The sequence below is a fragment of the Kogia breviceps genome, chromosome 3, assembly GCF_026419965.1.
Source record: "Kogia breviceps isolate mKogBre1 chromosome 3, mKogBre1 haplotype 1, whole genome shotgun sequence".
In the NCBI taxonomy this organism is placed as follows: domain Eukaryota; kingdom Metazoa; phylum Chordata; class Mammalia; order Artiodactyla; family Physeteridae; genus Kogia; species Kogia breviceps.
In genome coordinates this window covers 5,017,294-5,037,276 of record NC_081312.1, presented here as the reverse complement: position 1 = coordinate 5,037,276, position 19,983 = coordinate 5,017,294, and the positions used below count along the sequence as shown (strand labels likewise).

The 19,983-nt window shown below is 59.4% G+C and overlaps 1 protein-coding gene across 11 annotated transcripts in view; it reads left to right on the top strand.

Annotated features, from left to right (window-relative positions):
- EVL (Enah/Vasp-like) overlaps positions 1–19,983 on the top strand; it is a 162,094-nt gene that overhangs the window by 120,548 nt on the left and 21,563 nt on the right. For all 11 annotated transcript variants that reach the window (XM_067027766.1, XM_059058375.2, XM_067027770.1 and 8 more), the window contains exon 4: positions 18,463–18,526. In XM_067027766.1, the coding sequence (XP_066883867.1) occupies positions 18,463–18,526 (64 nt within the window). The remainder of the gene's footprint in view (positions 1–18,462; positions 18,527–19,983) is intronic.

Below are 19,983 nucleotides of genomic sequence, written 5' to 3'. Positions count from 1 at the left end.
AGGGGCCTGTGACCTCCTCGGGTTCAATTAATTTGCTAGAGTAGCTTGCAGAACTCAGAGAAATGTCTGACTTACTAGATTACCGACCAGTGTATTAGAAAAGGATGGAACTCTGGAGCGGCCAGATGGACGAGACGCACAGGGCTTGTGGGACGGGCCCAGAGCTTCGGTGCCCTCTCTGGGCAGCACCCTCCCCAGTCTCTACATGTTCAGCAACCCAAGATCTCTGAACCCCATCCTTTTGGGGTTTTTATGGGGGTTTCATTGCATAGGCCATAGGCGATTGAACCTCATCTCTAACCAGTCTGCCCTCCATAGAGGTCAAGGGTGTGGAGACTGAAAGTTCCAGCCCTCTAACCAAAAGTCACTGCATTAACATCAGCTCAGGCGTGGTTGAAAGGGCCTGTTAGGAGTAACAGAATACACCCGTCTCGCCTCCATGCTCTGAAGCTGTTTCAGGAAGTGAGAAGAAGACTAAACGTTACCACGGAAGATGCCCCTTGGGCTCCTGTTTAGGAAATTACAAGGGTTTTAGGAGCTATGTGCCGGGAGCAGTGTACGGAGACCAAACATACATTTCTTATTATAAATCACCGTATCCCCGTGGGTTCAAACTCTTCTGCTACTCACAAGCAGTGTGACGCTGACAAGTCACTCCTTCTGTGAAATGGGTACAGTAATACCGTTGATGACTGGAGGATTGATTACCCGACACAACTCCTGTGTGACACCTGCGCCTGCAGGTGTCCAGTTAATACAGTTTGTTTCCTCCGGGCTCCCGCACTCTCCCCAACAGACACTGCTGCTCCTTGTCAACAGAGAAGCGCTCTTTCGTTAAACTAGGCTCTCTCAGAACTTCCCGAAGTCACTGTCTGGTTGTCTTTCCTTGTTCCTGAAGGGTCGGGCCCCGGTGGCACCGATGCGAGGCCCCAGGCCGATGGGCTCCAGCCATCTGGTGGGAGTGGGCTTTTGAGGATAACCTTCCCCCTCCAGGCCCGCACTGGTGTGGAGGACAGATGGTGGAGGCCCGGCCAGCACTGATGTGGGACCAGAGAAGGGCTTAGACATCAGGAAGCTGGCCTTCCGTTTTGCAGCTGGGACCCAGTGAGGGGAGGGACTTGTGCAGGTTGCACAGGACATTGGGGCGGAGCTGGCACCTGCGCCCACGGCCCCTCCCGCTGTCCCACATCACGCCCACTCCTTCCTAAAAAAGGATTTTCCCTGGGACCCGGACCCGGGGTGGGGCTAGCAAGAGAGCTGAGAAGCCTGGAAGGCGGGGCTTGGGCGGGCTTGAGAGCGTGGCTCTGTCCGCCTTCTCTCCAGTGACATCCAGTCCAACCCTCCTAGTGGGCAGAGCCATGCCATCCCGTAGCTCACTCTCCCACGGCTTCGCCTCCTTACTGTCAACTCACAGCACAGTGGGAAGACCCCAAACCAAAGCTGAGGGTCCCCTCCTCCATTCCCGCTGAGACCCCAAGAAACTCTTCAGATCAGAAGATGCGGCAACCCTCAACTCATCCCAGAGTCATAGACGCTCCCAGTAGGTCACCAGCGGTGATGAGGGGAGGGGGCCGATGTCATGTGCACGTGACCGAGCCTGAGTGTGCCAGGAAGAGTGGAAGAGGCGGCCCAGAGGGCCCCCCCCACGGCATGTTGGGCCTTCCTCACAGACCGCCAGGGCTTGGGGCCCAAGAATGCTTCAAGCAGGAGACCATTACAGCCAGCACTGGAGGCGGGAGCCCGTTTCCCCAGGACCTTGGGGCTCCTGGAGCCCCCGGAGGGGTGCTGGGAGGACCTGTGTCCCAGCGTCTGGGCTTCTAGGGCAGGACCGTGAAGCTGCATCCACAGGGGAGAGGCCAGGAGCAGCCCTGCTGCTGTCCTTGGGCAGGACTCCTCCCAGCCTCAGCTTCTTCACCTGTAAAATGGGGTGGTCAGGCCTACCTCAGGCGAGATCATGGGTGTACAGCAAAGCATGGGCTGGTGGCAGGAGTTCTGAAGACTGGCTGGCTTGTCACGAGCAGGAGGTAACACCTCAGAGCATCTAGGCTCCACGTGGGAGTATGGCTTTCCTTTAAAGGCCTTGGGCTCAGGATTAGATGCAGGAATGCCTCAGACTGTTAAAGCCTGCTGTTGGCGCTGGGCAGGGAGGGGAACAGGAGCTTGCCTGGTCAAAGGCAACTTTGCTTACAGTTGGGGGGTTGAATGCAGCGAATTTCAAACTGTCTATGTTGTGGAGTTCCAGGGGTTCACCAGGCATGTCCTACCCTCACCCTGATAACAACCAGCGTAGCTCCACTTTATCTTTTGGGACTCTGCAAACAAGGAGCACCTGGTAGCTTGGTGCAAGTCCACACGGGGTGAGTTAAAGCACGTCTCTCAGAACATAGCGGTGTGGACTTTTGTTACCTGGTTTGCTTGTGGTAACATCATTCGTTGGTACATCTCAAGCTGGTGCTGGTGATAGATGTTCCCCCAGTCTTTCCAATGTCCTTAACCGCTGCAGCGTCAGCTCCCACGGGAGGGTGCCCAGGGCAGGGGCCTCTCCTGAAGAGTGAGGTCCAGAGCCGTTTCCTCTCACTGCCCCACCTCCCGGCTTCGTAGAGCCGGGGCTGGATTCTGCTTTTCATAAACCTCTTTTCTTCTTAAAACTACCTGCTTTTTTCTCTTAAGGAAAAAAGCTGTCTTCACCTCCCTCCTGCGGAGGCCGTGGGCACTTTCTACCCCCGACAAAGGGTCATTGAGGACACCCGCTCCCTGAGGCTCCGCGTCCTCTCCTGCCTGCCCCCTGGTGGCCGCTGCACACCAGACACCAGGGACGTCCTACCACCCGCACCCACGGTGACTCACCAGGGCACCTTCCCCAGACCCCACCCAGCGTGCCCTCCTGTCCCCACTCTTACAAGCCCCACTGTTTCTGCGGGACCCTGGCTCTGCAGACGAAGCCATTTCCGGCCACCGTGGCAGGATGCCCCACTCCTTCCCCACGCTCCCACGGTGCTTCATTCATGCCTCCATCGTGGGGGCTAATGCCACCTGGCATGTCGTATTGTCCTCAGCATGTGAGTTTGGTCAGGCTGGGAAGTCAGAAAGTGTCCTGTTTGTCTCTGGACCCTCAAAAACCAGCACACTGTCTAACTGACAAGCTCTGGCTGCATCCATATGGGTGAGGGGAGGCAAACCAAGACCCGAGGACTTGCCGGTCTTGAGACCTCCAGGCCCATATTGCGATTGCACTGGATGGTCCATCCTGACGTGGGCGTGCACTGGGCCCGACCCCAGACCCCTGCCTCACGTGTGTTGTCCTCGCGCTTTGTGCTTGTGCTGCGAGCTGCAAGGCACCCTCCCCTCCCCTCCCCTCCCCTTCCCTCCAGGGGCCTCCTCCTGCCTCTCAACACATGGTCATCCACCTGGTTTGAGCTCGCTATTTGCTCCTCTAGACTGTGAGCCCGTCGAGGGCAGGAGCCCCAACGAAGGACCAACACGTCCCAGGTGTTTGGACAGTAGGTGAGCTCGCTGGTGCGGTCACACATCTGTCTGTCTGTCCCTCACGTGGCCTGGTGCTCCTGCCGTCACTCCATCCTCTACAGACCAAGACGACGTTCCTGGACCAGCACCACTTGTGGAACTGGGCGCAAGGCGAGGGGTGCTATCTGTGATTGAGGGACATGGCACATAGAATTGTCTCACACAGAAATCGCACCCGTCACCTTGGCCCGCCTAGCAGCACCCTGAACCGAGGAATACGCCTTCCCCAGCCAGCAGCCGTGTTCTCACCGACCTCCAGCTCTTTGTCGCCCTGTACGGGGTACGTGTGTATCGGACGTGGAGTCAGGCAGGTCTGGGTTCGGGCACTGCTTGTGCCAAGGGTGTGCCCTCGAGCAAGTCACTTCACATTTCTGAGACTCAGTTTCTCCATCTGTACAATGGGTTTACTATACCTACCTCACAGGGTTGTTGTGAGGATAACATGAGATGATGTTTGTGCAAGTTTTTTGTCACCTGTAAATTACTGTAACAATTGGAAGGGGTTTTTTTGTTTTTGGGGGTTTTTTTTTTAGTATTTGAAAAGTTAACTAACTAACATATCAACTCCTGTGGTGATGCCTTGGGAGACACAGGGAGGCCGGGCCGCTTGGGCTGGGATGGTGAGTTCAAGTCAAAGGTCCAAGGAGAGGTTGTACCTGGCCCTTAGGGTCGCCCTCTGCACCTTGGCAGTACTTTGTAGCCCCTTGGGGCCCCTCATTTCTGAGTTATCCCAGCAGCAGCCTGCTGCCATCATGGTCTTCCTTTAAAGCACTGCTGGTTTGTGTGTAGCTGCCATCCCGGAGAAGGAGGGCCTTCTTCCACCAGGACCAGGCTCATCTCCCTGACGCTAATGGGAGGATTTCGTTGGGGCTTTTCGTTTTCCTTGGATCTGGCCTGGGCACCACCACATGCTCAGTCGGGGCTTGAGCTCGTGAATGGTCCATTATGGATGCCCACCTCGCCGGTGCCCACCAGGCACATCTCGGCTTAGGTCGTGGTGAGCAGCCTGTGGCCAGCACGGCTCCTGACAGACGACACAGACTCTGGGGGCAGAGGACAACGTGCCAGGCCCGTGCTCCAGGCCCTGACACACAAGAGCCTGTGAAACCTTGAGCAAGCCGTTGCATCACCCCGAGCCTGTTTCCTCACCTTTAAAGGTGGTTATAATAACCACCTACAAAGCTGCTGTGAGACTCCGATGGTAACGTAAGTGGGAGTGTGACTTGCAAGCCGTAAAGCGCCCTCAGAGTGCAAACTGTCCTGCTTTGCCCCTGGAGCACCCCATCCCAGGACCCTGTCTGAGGTCTCAGCCCTCAGAGACGTCCAGAGCCCTCCCTGGTGTGGGAAGAGACAGTGACATGCCCGCGGGCCGGCCCACATGCTCCTCAAGGAAAGGAACGCGTCTTTTGTTATACCTGTCCCACCTGGGCTCGTCGGCTCCCCTGGCATCCTCCTGAGACTGTCAGGGACAGGCTAGGAATTCCTGTCCCCACCTTAAGGCTGAAGAAACAAAGGCTCACAGCAGTGATTCGCCAAAGGCCACACTAGTGAGTGACAGAGCCCAAGTCTCCGATTCAGAGTCCAGGCCCTTGCGCAGGGAGCCAGATGGCCTGTCAGAGAGACCCCAGTCAGCTTGTGGCCTCCACACTTTCTAAATCATAACCCAGCTTGATCATGGGTTGATTATTTGGGGCATTTAACCTGGCCCATCTTTATAACGAAATGCCTACTTCTTCTGAAATAAGTCAAAAATTAATGAGCATCCATTTTCTTTTTTCTCAGTTAGCATACTTAATATCTTTCCTAACGGATGATAATTTCCAGGTCAGCCTTCTGCCAACTTGTCTCATTAGGATAAGAGCCAGCTCAAATATTTTAGTAAGTGACCATCCCAGGGACGCAGAAACCCAGGTGCTGGACTTGGATGCAACTTGCAGCTTCTCGAGTGGACAGGGTGTGAGCGCTTGAGACCCTGCCCCCAACCTGCTTGTCAGCTGCCTGCCTTCATTCATCATTTATTCATTCAGCAAACGCCTGGGCGTTCGCAGTGGACACCTACTTGATTTACCTGCTTCTGCCCGTAGTCTGCCCTCCACACACAAGCAGATTGATCTTTCCACGTCTAGGTCAAGCCAGGTCAGCCCTTGCTCAGCACTCTCCAGCGACTTAGAGTCGTACCCAGAATCAAATCCAAACCCTGGCCGAGGCGTGCGTGGACCTCCCTGGTCCTGGCTGCCTTTTGCTCCTTCACTCCCGCACCACTCTCTGCCTCGCCCACTTACTTCCGATCACAGCGGCCTCCTGGTCGCCCCCCGACTGTGCCACGCGCCCCCTTCACCGCGGTGTCCCTTCTGCCTGGAACGCTCTTCCCTCCGAGTAACCCGTGGCTCACGTGACACCTCGTCAGCGAGGCAGGACCCACACACCTGCCCCTTCAGCTCTTCCTGCTGTGTCCCTCCTGTTACATTGCTACCGTGTTGCCTGCCTTTCCTCTCGAGAACCAAGGGCCCAGGAGAGCGGTTTGTGTCCACGGCTGTATCCCCGGTGCCGCGCACAGTGACGTTTGTGTGATGGATGAAGGACCAGGCATATCCCGGGCCTGTTCTGTTCTATGCACCAGCACACAGAGAGGACCAAGACGCAGTTCCCGCGTCCGCAGAGCTCGGTCAGGCAGAGAAGAGGGACTTGACAGCACCGTGTGACCAGTGTGGGACAGAGAGAAGTAAGTCCAGGGCCTCGGAAGCCTGAGATGCAGGGACAGGGCTCCAGGAAAGCCTCTGCAGTGGGCATGCTGGATCTGGGCCTTCAAGGATGGATAGAAGTTTGCCAGTTAGAGAAGAGAGAGGGCAGTCGGGTGAGGAAGCTGCGTGTGCAGAGGCACAGAGACGTGTTTGAGCCTTTCTCGGGGGCACTCCCTACCCTGGATGGGTGTGGGGGAATCGGTGAGGCTGACGGAACAGTCAGGGCCAGGTCTTGAAGGGCCTAGACCTTCCCCTCGAGCCCCAGGCCTTCATGGCCTCCTCTCCCTGCCAGACAGATCTTCAGAGGTGAAAAATTACATCCTGATATCCCGCCCTGGCGCCGTGGCTCTCGCCAGGGCTTAGAGGGAGGGTCCTTGCCGAGTCCCAGCTGCCTGGGACTTCCTGAGAGCCCGGTGCTCTGCCTCTGTGGCTCCTGGGCAGCTCTTGGCCACAGCCCGTGGCTTCTAAGTGGACTCAGCAATGGTTTGCCCCGGCTGGCCAGCCCCAGTCCCCACTGTCCGTGGATAGCACCCCGCCTGTCTCCCAGCTTTGGAGGGACACGGCACGCTGTCTGCGGTGGCAGACGGGTGGGACTGAAAGGGTCCTGGCCTCACCCATCTTTACCACCGATTGGGGGTAATTCATGCCTCTGAAGCTCCATTTCTGAGCTGTCGCGTGGGGTTGTGACAACAGCCTGTCAGGCGGCTTCGAGAAGTAGCCACGGCGATGCGGAGGCATAAACGTAGGGCATGTCTCTTCTCAGGGTGCTCTCAGTCCAGCAGGGGCGCGCGCAGGCGCGGCACAGCTCTGCTAAAAGGCAGCCCGGGGCCTGGCGGGCGGGGCGCCACCAAGTCCCTGAGCAGGCCTCGTGGGGCAGAGGCGGGAACGTGCCACGTCTCGGGCAGAGGAAGCGCCAGGGAAAGGCGGGAAAGAAAGAAACATCTCCGGAGGACGCAGGCGACCTACCGAAGAACAGAGAGGTTAGAGCACCCGGGGCGAGGCTCAGGGCGCGAGTCGCAGGGCCCTGGATGCCGGTCGGGACCCCGCCGTCCTGGGCCTGGTGTGCGGCGGAGCCACGGGAGACCCCCAGTCTCCAGAGTCCTTGCAAGTCCTGGGCCATACTGTAAAGACTCATGCAGATTTTATGTTCTTCTCCATGGCGTATCTGTGCCACCTTCCCTATTTGGAATTTCCCATTCCGTAAAACTGATGCTCCAGAAGGGTGGTCTGTGCCCTCTGGTTTCTGCACATACCGCAGAGCACCCCAGGCTGTGGAAGGGTCTGCCCAAGGCACAGGGGCCTCTCCAGTTGAGGCGTGGAGGGCGGAGAGTGGCCTGGTGTCAGCAGCAGGGTGCAGGGGCAGCCCTACCGTTGTGACCTCAGTGACTTCAGGCACAGCTGGAGATCAACCAAGCCACACATAACGGGCAGGACGTTCTTACATGAGCTCATCTAGAAAACCGAGAGTAAATCCTTGCTGAAGAAACAGATACATTTAATTAAGCCAGTTCATAGGTCCGTAGTGTAAAAAAGGACTTTACAAGCCATATCAGCCAAGACGCTCGGTTTACACACAGAGAAACTAGCTCGGGAAGTCCGGCACCGGCAGCAGTAGGGCTCAAATCCAGCTGTTTGCCTGACTGTGTTTCGGTAGCTCCTGATTCCCTTTGCAAACGCTGCTGTTGAAATGTCGTCACACGCTTCTGGAGCATCTGGCGGCTGGAGGTGGAGCAGGCAGCTTAGTCGGGTCCGAGCCCTGCCGCCTGCAGGCTGTGAACTCTGCGGATCTCATCCACTGCGCCTTCGGCAGTTGGAGGTAATGGAGACACTAAAGCCCAAAGAGAATTAACACTCGGCTCTGCTGACCTGCATCCTAGCTTCGGTTACCACTTCACCGTCCGTTTCCCCAGCGGCTCACACCTAACACATAGTGCTCTTCTAAGTCCAAGTGGTCCACGGCTGGTGGGGTGGGCCCGGAGTTGGATTTCTGACCCCTGGATACCAAGGAGAGAAACTGCTCCTCAAGACCTCCCCTTTGGGGCGTTCTCTCAACATGACCCATCGCAGAGCTGACCTCTGAAGAGGCAGGAAGCTGATGGGGACAGAACACGGGCTCGGAAGCTGCAGGAGCTCGTTCTTCTGACTCTGTCACTTGTTTGACGTAGACAAGCTTTTAATCTCTCTGGGTGTCCCTGGCTTGCTGAGGTGATGATAATTCCACTCCTGGGATGTGTCATGAGAATTTCATAGATGCAGGTATGAAATGTTAGTCACTCAGGATTTCCTAAGAGGAGGAGGCACTGGCAGAGGGCTGAGTCGTGCTGTGTCAGACTCTAGGCTGACACTGACGCGTTAAAGATCCACACCCCAAGATAAGCAGCGCTCTCGTTGTGTTTCAGACCAGAAGACAGAGTGAAAGAGCTTCAGCAATATGCCCAAGGTCAAAGAGTGACAGAGCCAGGACTCCAATTTAGCTCCAAGTGGCTTCAAGTCCATGCACTCCGTAAACGGGGAGTGCTGCTCTCAGCACCGGATGCCTCCTCCGGCTCAGCCCCGCAGGTGGGAAATGAGGTCCCAAAGAGGGAACGCGACCAAGCTACCCAAGGCCCCAAAGCCCAGCGGAGCCGATGTGTTAATCATGCGGGGAGAGATTTGGACAGGCGAGGCCGTGTGAGCCCCGAGTCAGGGAGGAAGTGGAGTGGGGCAGGAGGTGCCCCCGCTAGGCAGCAAGTCTGCGGGATCCCAGATTCCTCTGAAGTCCTTCCTGGTACCTTACAGATCCGTACGTGTTTGCACTTTAGCTCAGGGCAGAGTAAAGAGGGAGACGTCGGCATCACAAGGGAAGATGGTAAGGGAGGTGGGGCCTGACCCAAGTAGGTCACTGGTAGGGAAAGAGGAGCTGGAGGAGGTGGCTGGGGGCCGGGAAGCATTTCCCAAGGGACCCATGGGAATGATGTTTCCCACGTGGGGACCAGCACAGCGGCGCTGTGCTTTCCGATGTTTCCTGTGAAAGCGGGGCTCAAGGGGAAGAGTCAGAGACAGAGAGAGAGCAGGAGGCAACCTAGGAGTCAGGGAAGGCTCCACGGGGTCGGCGACCCACTTGACTGGGCTTTACGGGCCCTGGGGCTTTGCCAGCTGGGGAGGTGCAGAGGCGCCTTGACGGCGGAAGGAGCGGCCACTGCACCCACGGGTACGAGGACAGAAAGGGGTCCAGGGTGGTGGAAGGGGCTGAAGGATTGACTTCCCGCGGGCCTGGAAGCCGGTTGGGCTGGAAAGCAGGCAGGAGGGGCAGGGATTGGCTGAGAGAAGCAGCAAGGAGAGGGGAGGAAATCCAAGCAACGGCCGGATGGCGCTCGGGAAGAGCGGGCGGCCAAGGTCACCAGTGCCCGGGACTCTTCCTTCGGTGGGTCACCTGTTCCCTCCCACAGCCCACGGGGGCAAGAGGAGACCGAGCCACGACGGGAGGCTCCTTCTGGAAGACGCCTGGCGTCACCGGGGCCCATGGGCCGGCCCCACGAGGGGTGTGGACCCTCCTCCGGGGCCCCCAGAGCTTTCTGGAATCGGGTAGGCGGGCGGGTTCTGATAGGTTAGCTGGGAAGCCTCATTAAACATTGAAGCGGCGAAGCCCATTTGACGGCTGCCCGGCATATCGGTTTCCCAGTGCCCAAGCCAGGCGGCTGAGGAAGGAGCGGTAAGTGGGCAGGATGCGAGCAGCGCGCCTCCGGACCGCGCCCCGGGGCCCGCCCGCAATGGTCAGCAGGGAGTGGACCTTCCACTGCTCCCGCTTCTGTCCCTGCGACTGCGCCGTGCTTTGCAGAGTGAGCTGTAGGTGACGGGGGCCCCCTCCTCCCTGCTCCCCCCGGGCCTCCCCTTTCCTCCCAGGTGCCGGGGGAGGCGGGGCCGGAGCTCTGGGTCTTGCGACGACCTCCGAGTCACTGACAGTCGGAGGGTCGAGGTGCTGTTCTGACCGAGGCCTTGCAGGAAGGGCGGGCAGGGCACGCGGGCTGGGCCGCGGCCAGTGTGGCTCCGGTCCCGGCGGCCCCGTCCGCTGGGGGTGCCTGTGGCCTTGGGAGATCGCTCACCCTTTCCAAGCCTCAGTTTCCCCGTCTATGACGTAGGTCTGACAGGCTCTGCCCTGGATAACTGAGCAGATTAATCACAAAAATGACGCAAAGGTGCTTTGTCACACAGACAGTAAGTGTGTGACAGGTTTCATTGCACTTTATTCTATTTGAGATCATTTTCCAGGGGTGTGATGTGTTCTGAAAGGCGCTTCTTAAGAAAGGGAGAAAACATCTTTTACTGGGACGATGACCGGCCCGAGGGCCGCAGCCTGAGCGGGACGACGCAGGCCGGGTGGCAGTACCTGGCCTGGGAGCCGGGAGGCTGGGGTTCGAGCCCCGTTTACCCCTGTTTGGATGTTTCCTTGGGCAAGTCCCTCCCTTCGCCCGGCCTCAGGATCCCTCGACGCCAGGAGAGGGGACCCTGCTTGCTAGCACCCAGGGTGGCACACGGGCCTCCTGCTGTCATTGTCAGAGCGAAAGGGCCTTTCCTCTCTGGCGTACCATGCTGGTGCTTGATTGCAAGGCTGGTAGGTGCTTCTCACTGTGTGGCCTTGGGCAGTTCGCCCCTCTCCGAAGTGCAGCCTCTGCATCTGCACATGCCGACCTGGGGCTGCAGGTCATTTCGACACTGGCCTCTTAGACACAGCTTTAACCACTGGTCACCCCGGGGTTGAGCCATAACTGGCGGGCCCAGGGATGAGGGTGTATTACAGGATTGCAGTGGGTGATAAGTCAGCTGGCCCTGGCGATCTGAGTAAATAAAGCAAAACAAGCGGCCTCACGTATCAGCCACTGTGAGAGCCTAAACTCACTCACAAGGACCGGCAGGAAAGGCACTAGAAGGTTCACACGGGGTAACTTTAGGCAACAGGCAGACTGGCAGGGCGCTGGCCGTCGGGGTTTGTCTGCTGCTGAGCCAAGCTCAGCGGGTGGGATAAGCACCCCTGCCTGGGCTCCTAAGCACGGAGGTGGTGAGGCAGCCGTCTGTCTGACCGGAGCCGAGCATCAGCACATGTTGGTGTGGACAGAGCCCTGGGCTGGGAGACGCTTGTCCTGGGCGCTGGTCCCAGCCCTGCCACCGATTCCTGGGTGGCCTTGGCAGGGTGGCTCTGCAGACCGTGGCCAGGCCAGAGCTTAGGCCCAGATCACAGGCTCCGTTCCCGTGTGTGTGTTTGCCTGCTTGGCAGCAGAGGCACCTAGACACGAGAAGTGGGGGGGGGGGCTGCACCCCGTCTCAGAGTGTGGCTCTGAGCTGGTCCAAAATGGAGGCACCTCTGGAGAGAGGAGAAGGAGTCGGCCAGAGAGACGGCAGGGGGGAAGGGGGCTCGAAAGGGCTTGGGGCTCTGCCCAGCCTGGGCCAGGTGGCTGTCACTTGCTGGCCAGAAATTCCATCAGGCATCACTGAGCAGGTGCTGGATCCTTGGTTTCCGGTGCTGCTGGGATCTCAGGTTCCATCTTTTCAGGAGGCCCAGGGGATGCCTTTCCTGTAGAGACTGCCTGGAAACCTGGCCTGTCCCTTCTGTCCCAGAGGAGCTGGGGGCTGGTGTCCCAGGGCCTCATAAATGTTAATGGGCAGCAGGAGGACGGCCTTTCTCATGAGAAGGTGTCCGCAGCGCTTATCTGCCTCCCTCAGCTGTGTAACTTGAAGTGCAGTACCTGGGGCAGGAGCCGTACGGCCTCTGCCTGCCCTGCACAGCCAGACGCAGAGGAGAGTCACAGTGGAGCGCGTAGCCCCTCCGTGGGGACTCTTAGTCTTTCGTTTCTTTATTATAAGGCGATGCGTCCTGCTTGTGCAGAATTTGGAAGTTCAAAAAGAGGGGAGAAATCCACAATCCAGAGGTAGCCACTGTGACCATTTTGGTGTATTTCCTTCTTTGTCCTTTTAAGTTGCAGAGATTCAGAACTAGGAGATCCTTGGTTCCATCCTTCTCACTCTATAGGAAACTGAGGCCAGGAGCGGGGAGGGGCTTAACTACGTAGTGGCCGAGATCCAGCAAGAACCTGGGTCTCCCTGGCCCCAGCGTCCCTCCAGAGGGGATCTGGACAAACTGAAACAGTCCAGGGAGGCGAGCCAGGAACGGGGAGGGGCTGGAAGACGGGAATGAGGGCGCCGGGAGGGCCGGGGGGGGAGCATGGGCACCGCTGCCCACTGTCCGGGCCCCGTCTGGTCCCGACCGGCACCCGTGGGAGCCGTGCCAGCAGGACGGGCGTCAGCCCGCGGGGAAGCAGAGCCCGGGTAGGCTCTGGAGTCTCTCCTCACTGCGGCCCTTCAGGCTCTGCACAGCTGACAGCCTGGGACGCAGGTCTTTCTCCTGCGTCAGGAGCATTCATTTGCGCTCACTTCACCCAAGCGCTACGTGGGCAGGGCACCTACGCGGGGTCAGGCAGGATGGCGGCAGGCAGGCCGAACCACAGCCTCCCCCTCCAGAGGCCAGTGGTGCTGAGAGTCTGCGGGGGCTGCACTTCGGCCGGGAAAGGGCGCCCGGGCTCCCTCGGCCCCGACCCGGCTGCCGCTGCCGGCCTCCTGCCCTTCTCTGCCCCTGTCCTCCCATCCGGTCTCCCCCAGCCTTCCTTCCCCAGGAGGCGGAGCAGTTCAAGGACATGTGTCCAAGGGAGCTGCAGTCCCTTGACGTCCTGTGCTCGCTGGCTTTCTTAGGGTGAAGTGCGGGTGGTACCAAGGCTCCTGGGATGAGGGAGAGGATTAAGTGAGTGATGTTTGCGAGTCTGGCGCAGGACCTAGCGCGCAGCACGGCGGCTGCCCGATAACTTGAGTTCCCTCTTCCCACATCCCGTCCCCTCGAGTTTGCCCAGTGCCACCACCGCTGGTGACCACGGTGTCTCCCTGCTCGCGTATCTCCCGCTTGTGGGGTGCGCCCCCAGCTCGGCCGCGGCCTGTCTCCAGCGTGAGGGGAAAGCTCTAGAATGTGCCACCTGCACAGCCTCGGCCACAGACAGTTTGCCCGGGGCCCGATCATTCATTCATTCAACAGATGTTTGTCGAGTGTTGACCAGATGCCAAGACGTACGTTAAGTGCTGGGCACGTGGAGAACAGGACAGTCACGCGCCTGGAGGTTAAGTCGGACGGCTGTGCGCCCGGGTCCTGGCACGTACAGGCGCGTGTAATAGGTCCTAGGGGACGGGGAGCCTGGGCTCGCAGAGGCCCCGTGAGCAGGTGCCCCCTGCACAGCAGAGCATGGCCTGGGCCCCGCCCGTCCCCTGCAGCCTCTCAGCAAGGCTGGGGCCGGGCCGGGGGTCAGCCGCTTTGGGTCCCTTCTCCCGGAAGCCTGACCCTGTGCAGCCAGGTTTTCCTCCATCAGCTCTCCCCGGCCCCCTGCTGCTAAATGAGGGCAGCGTTCCCGGGGACGACCGCACCTCACGCCGGAATCTACGTCACAGATGGAGGCCGTGGAAGCCTTCGGGGCGCGGTACCCGGACCGGGCGCTCTCACCCCACCTGGGAACAGCCCTGTACCCTGTGGAGGGCGCGGGGTCGTTCACGCCCTGCTCGCCCCTGAGGCCCCAGGTCTGACCTCAGTCCTCCCGGCCCCCCGGTCACTCAGTGACTTGCCCTAGGGCCCTCGGCTGCCAGCCACCCTCTCTGGCAGCCTCCCCGCCCCCTCCCGGGCGGGCTCGTGACCTGGGTCTGGCCAGCCTCACCCTCCCCTCTGGTGTTGTCTCTCCTTTCCATCCCCCCACCTCACGACCCCCAAGCGTAAAAGGGCCTCCTCTGAGACACCAGCGTGTTTGTAGGAGTGGGTGTTTGATGGGACTCCGACCTGAAGCTGGAACGTGGGCCTCAGGGGACAAGGAGTCACTCCTTCCCCAAGAAGCATCATGTCAGATCGACTCAGAGCAGACGAGCCTGCCTGTCCCTTCCCCAGGCTCCTCTCTGTGGTCAGACAGGGGCTCCGTCAGGCACGGGCCACCCTCCGCCTTGGCCTGCCACCAGGGCGTGCGCTCCGATGCTGTGGGCTGGACCCACAAGACACCAGAAGCTCACGGGCACCCTGCTTTTCCCGATGTTGGGTCCATGTTCCACGTTAAATTTTCCTCTTTGTCACGTGTCTGTAGTGCAGATTGGGCTCTTTATTGTGACTTTGCAAAGCTTGTGTGAAGTGAGTGAGAGAGCTCTTAGGTGGAGCTCCCAGACTTGGCAGGCTTGTGACACCGAGCCCCGTGGCCTTGGGCAGCCCCCCCACCACCACCTCTCGAAGCCACCAGCACCCCTGCCCTGGGCGGCGGTGGGGGCCCCTGGTGCCTGCGGGGAGTAGTTAGCCTGGGAACTGGGCCTCAGTCGGCCTCCTCTCTGAACTGGCACAGACTCGGGGAGCCCTGTGTTTCTGTGGCTCACTTCTAGGGAGGTCTTATTTTCCTCTGAGCGAGTTCAGTCCCATTCCTTCACCTGCGCTTTTTTCCCTGGGCTTGGTGATCACACGTTCCCTCAGACCTTCCCGACTCCACTTGATAAAATACGCCGAGTACCTGATGTGAGCCGGCCCTGAGCAGAGAGTGACGAGTGACGGGCGTGGTCTCTGCCCTCCAATCACTGTAACATCAGAAGGTGGTGTGGGAGAGGCCAGGCTGTGGAGGCCGGAGGATGTAGGCAGGCTTCCTGGAAGAGGCAGCTGTGCAGCTGGGCCTTGAAGACTTGGTAGGTGCGGAAGGTGTCCCGGGTGGACGGGGGCCACACAGAGACGGGGAGGTGGGAAGCACAGCAGGTGATCCAGGCTTAGTGAGCCGGTGCAGAAGGCCTGCTGGGGGGTGAGTCCAGGAGAAGCGGCTGTGGGGTTGGGCTGGACTCTTAACTCCCCTGAACCTGGGCTTGACCCCATAAGGGTCAGGCTTGTGTTTTCCAGAGATCACGTGGTCCGCGGTGTCAGTGTGGCAGCTGGATGGGGAGAAAGGGGTTGTGGGTAGAGGCAGAGGTCCCTTTGGTTGACTAAGGCACGGGTCCAGGAGAGATGCTGAGGCAGCCACGTGAGCAGGGAGAGGCAGGTGGATTCTGCTGGGGTCTCAGACGCAGCAGCAGAGGACTTGGTAGCTGAGGAGATTGGGCGGGGGGTGGCCTGCCGTCCTCACCTGCATCCTGGAGGTGGGGGCACAGATGGCCTGCGGTGACTCGGGCACGGGACCCTCCGCGTGTTTGGCTTCTGATTGCACGGCTCGGAGAATCATGGCAAGTAACTTGGGACGCGGGACAGACGGGAGTGATGACCAGCCGCCCTGAGAGCTCAACACAAGAAGCATCTACGGGTGGGCTCTGCCCGGGTGTCCCAAAGGCCCTGGACCGTTCTGCAGGGCAGAGCCTCCTCCCCGTTCTCCTCCCGCCTCTGCCAAGTGGGGCACCGTGGCCAGTGGGCGGAACGGGCCAGGAGGAAGGAGGCACGCCCCGCGCGACCCTGGACAGACCCCTCCCCTCTGGGACAGAGGGCCTGTGCTTCCTAATGCTAAGGACCCTCGTAGCTCAGAACATGCCCGCGTTTTCTGAGGTTAAGAAGAATGGGAGGCCTTACACAACCAGTGTTGTCTCTTCCCGCTCCGTAGTGTCTGAAGTTCTAGCCGTCTCATCTTGAGATGCCTCACGCGCAGGGACTGGAGCCCCCTGGGAGCAGCGAGGGCTCCACTCGGTCCTCCCACCCTAAGGAGGACCAGGCGGGCCGGCTGAGGGTGTCAGGAGGCAGTCCAGGCCGGCGGGCGGAACAAGGGGCACAGGCACAGCACCTCCGCAGGTCACGCCATGGTAGCTGGCTGCCAGCAGGGGTCCTGACAGCTGGCGGGGCCCGGTCAGAGCGAGGGTGGGCTCCCGTCCTCAGACCGGGGGCCAGGCGGTGGCTCCGGGGCAGGGGCTTGGGCCCGGAAGAGGGGCAGATCCGGACGCGGGCATGGGCCCAGCAGCCGAGGCCAGGTCTTGGAACGAGGCCAGGAGTCCAGCTGTCAGGCCTGAGCCCCAAATGCTGGGCTGAGTGGGTGGCACTGTCCGCCGCGTGGACACCAGGCGGAGCCTGGGCGCCGTCTGAGGGCTGCAGCCCCTCACCCGCGACTCTTGTCCACACTCTTCATCCTACGGGCCGGTCTCAGCCGACACCACGGTGCGATTGAATTTAAGAAAGAGTGGCGTTTTGCGGGTAGTCTGAGCCTGGTTCTCCTGCTTACAGGTGTGTCGCTTACCCTTTCTGGGCTGTTCCCTCACCTGTTGTTACAAGCCTTCCCGGGAGATGTCCAGTAGGATTGTGAGAATTAAAGTAACTGTAAATTCAGAAAAGTGCCTTGACTCTACTGTAAAGCAGCATTCTCATATTCTTGCTCTGGTTTCCTGAGAACAAGGAGGGGAGGAGCCCTAAGGCTTGGGCCTCACGGAGTAGGAGAGAAAAGAGATCCCCTCCACCGTGGCTTTTTTTTTTTAATTAGGAATGTGTTTTCTTTATTAAACTTGAAAATTTTTCTAATGTCTATACTGGACATATTTACAGAAAAACCAATTTTTAGAAAGAGCAAAGTTATTTTATGTTAAATAAATGAAGCAGAAAAAGCATGTTTAGAGACGGGAAAAGAAAACCAGTATTTATTTCACACCTACGATGTGCCAGGCCACCAGATATTTCTGTAGTCACCTCTGTAAAGAGTACGCAGGCATCTTCTCTCCTGCCCGGCCCCTGAGTTCGGCAGTTGGCATTGAGCAAGGCAGGGCCACCCAGGGGAGAAATTTATCCTCAGGTGCTGGGAGGCCCTCCTCCCACCAAGCGGCTGGCCCAGTGCCACCATCTGAATCCTCCTCTTTCCCCGGCGAAAGCGTCCACACAGGGGTCCGCAAGTGGCAAAGCAAGGCTCCCTGAGAGCTGAAGCCCATACTGGGGCCAAGGACTGGACACTGCCGAATGTGGAGGCAAACTTCTGGCTTGGAAAGGACCGTCAGGCATAGAAAAGTAGAGAAGGATTCAACCCGTGTTGTCACACCTGGGGGTGGAAATGGGGCCTTCCTGGGTGGGTAGATGTGGGACCTCGGTGCAGGAAGGAGCCTGCTCCCTTGGGAGGTGAGGCTTGCATCGCAGGGATCATGCTAGGAGAGCCGGCCTGGAGGGCACCTGTGCTGGGCGGGAGCTTGCCCCAGAATCAGATGGCCTGTTTCAGCTCTGAGATTCTGTTACCCTGTGTGCCGCCGTGCCCCTGACCCAGGGGACACCCTGCTAATGTCTCAGCTGTTTGAAGCACCCGTGGGAGAGGCCTCCTGCCCAACGTGGATTCTGTCGCGCGCTGAGCGTCGCTGGCACCTCATCCTAGAGAGGAGGCAGTGCCCCTTGCCCATCTAGGCAGCGGGCGTGAGGCCAGCTTGCCCAGAGTCCCTCCCCCATTGCCGTGACTCTGCAGTTCCCCAGTGACACCTGAGCTGGCAAAGAGAAGGAACAATCGGCTCCTTCTCAGAGTGGAGCGAAAGCCTGATTTTCCTGAGAATGTAACACAGCACCAGCCCCGGTCTGAACGGGAGGTACACTCGGCAGGCCTCGCCCGCTCTGGGGCCCTGCCTTCAGGGTCAAAAAGGGCAAGAGTGTGGCCTGGAAGGCTCCACAGCTGCTCTCGCCTCTTCTGCCCACCCCACACCTCCAGACTCCTAGATGCAGGCAGGAGGGCGCCACGTCGCGGTGAGGGGCACGGGCTGCGGCCCAGGCCCGGTGCTGAGACCCCGGCTCTGACACGTGCCTGCTGTAAGGGTCATTCACCTGCTCAGAAGGCGGAATAAAAGGGATCTGCTGGGTTCGGTGATTCCAAACTTTAGTTAGAACAGCTTTGTGGGACGCGGAGAGGCCGGAGCCAGACGTTGAGGGTCGAGGACACAGTGGCAAGTGAGGAAGTAGCAACAGCAAGTGCGGCTTGAGAGGGAGGCCAGAGGGGCCGGGCGAGGAGGGACGATTCTGAGTCGTGTGAAATGGCACCCCCTTTACGGGTGCCAAGGCAAGAGCCGCAAGAAAGGGGGGAGGAGGGGCGACTGAGAGGGTGAGGTGGGACAGGGTGTTGCAGGGCTGAGAACCAACTGTGGAGACCATCTCCGGTGGGACCAGAGGGCAGAGGCAGGGAGAGTCCCGGGGGTCCTTTCTTCTCTGCTAACCGCTGCGCTCTTGTGCTTCTCTGCCCCACAGGCTCCTCCAGCCAGCGTCAGGTGCAGAATGGCCCGTCTCCTGATGAGATGGACATCCAGAGAAGGTAACCCCCCAGCAGCAAGGGCCAGCCGGGAGGACACACCTGTGGCTGCAGCCGGGACTCCCAGAGAGACACGGGGGCGGGGGAACAGGCCTGACCGGAAAGGAAGGGGAGCCAGCTCGTTGCTGCTTCGCCAGTGACCGTGAGAGGGTGTGGTTTCACAGGGGGAGAGCTCGCCGGCGCCGCAGCCTCGTGATCGGCCTGGCAGTGTCCTGTGTCGTTCAGTTATTGAGCACAGCCCTCCCGGGGGTATTAGGAGGTAGTCATCTGGGGATTCAGTAACGTGACCAAGGCTGTACTGCCGGAGATGGGCGGACGCGACCCGCCAGGCCTGTGCGACTGAGGCCCGTCCTTGACCCCGTCCTGTGCTCCGTCCGAAGGCCTTGTGAGCCCTGGTCCTGCCACTCTCTCACCGGGTGCCCTGGGTGGGTGCCACGGTCGCTCTAGAGGATCTTAACCCCCTGCCCGCTCACCTCCCGGCGGAGGTTAAAGCAGGCAGAGGCCGTGAGAGCACTTTGTGCGCTGCAGCCGCGCTTGGGCAGCTGCCTGCCGAGGACGCAGCAGCAGTGGGATTTGGGCCATAGGGTGACGCCCTGCCCCCCGGCCCCCTCCAGGGAGCTTCTTAAGTGCTAGAACTGGGAGGAAGGGCCAGTGCCATTGTCCTGAAGTTACAAAAGAGGTCGTGGTGGCCAAGGAGGGAGCAGCCTCCCCAGGTCACGTTGCCAGGTAAGGCAGCGCCAGGGCTTGAGCCTGGTCTGTGCCACCTGGGTGGGGACGCCGCGTCTCTGAGGGGCTGGGAGTCCCGGCTCTGTGGGAGCCGTGCTGCAGAGGCAGGCCTGGGGCCTGCATCCTCACCCAGGTCAGCAGGAGAGGGCGTGCCTCCACGGACCTGTGTGAGACTCAGGGAGAGCCCGGGGCCTGGAGCTGGGGAGGCCGACATCCCCACCCTCACCTGGCTGTGAGACTCTCTCAGGGGTTCTCTTCTCGAGCCTCTCCCCTGCTCTGAGCGCCTTCTGGCCGCCACGGTGTACTTTGTGACCTTGGGCCAGTTACTGCTCTAGGCCTCAGCTTCCTGTTTGAAGGTAACAGTGTTAACGAAGGAAAGATGGGAATATGCTTCCCAGACTCAGGTTGGAGAGGTTCCTTTTTTTTTTTTTTTTTCCAGCTTTTTAACAATTTATTTAAAATTTTAAGAATCGTCAGATTTACCATTTTAGCCATTTTTACGTGTACAGATCAGTGGTGTTAAGGACATCGACATGGCTGGGCAGCCAGCGTCAGTCATCACCCATCCTCAGAGTGTTTACATCGAAAATGAAACACGGTCCCCGTTTAACACTAACATCCCACTCTCCCTCCCCTCCGCCCCTGGCAAGCACTCTGTACTCCGGTCTTCGTGAATTTGAGCCCTCTCAGGACCTCATGTGAGGGAAATCATACAGTATTTGTCCTTTTGTGAC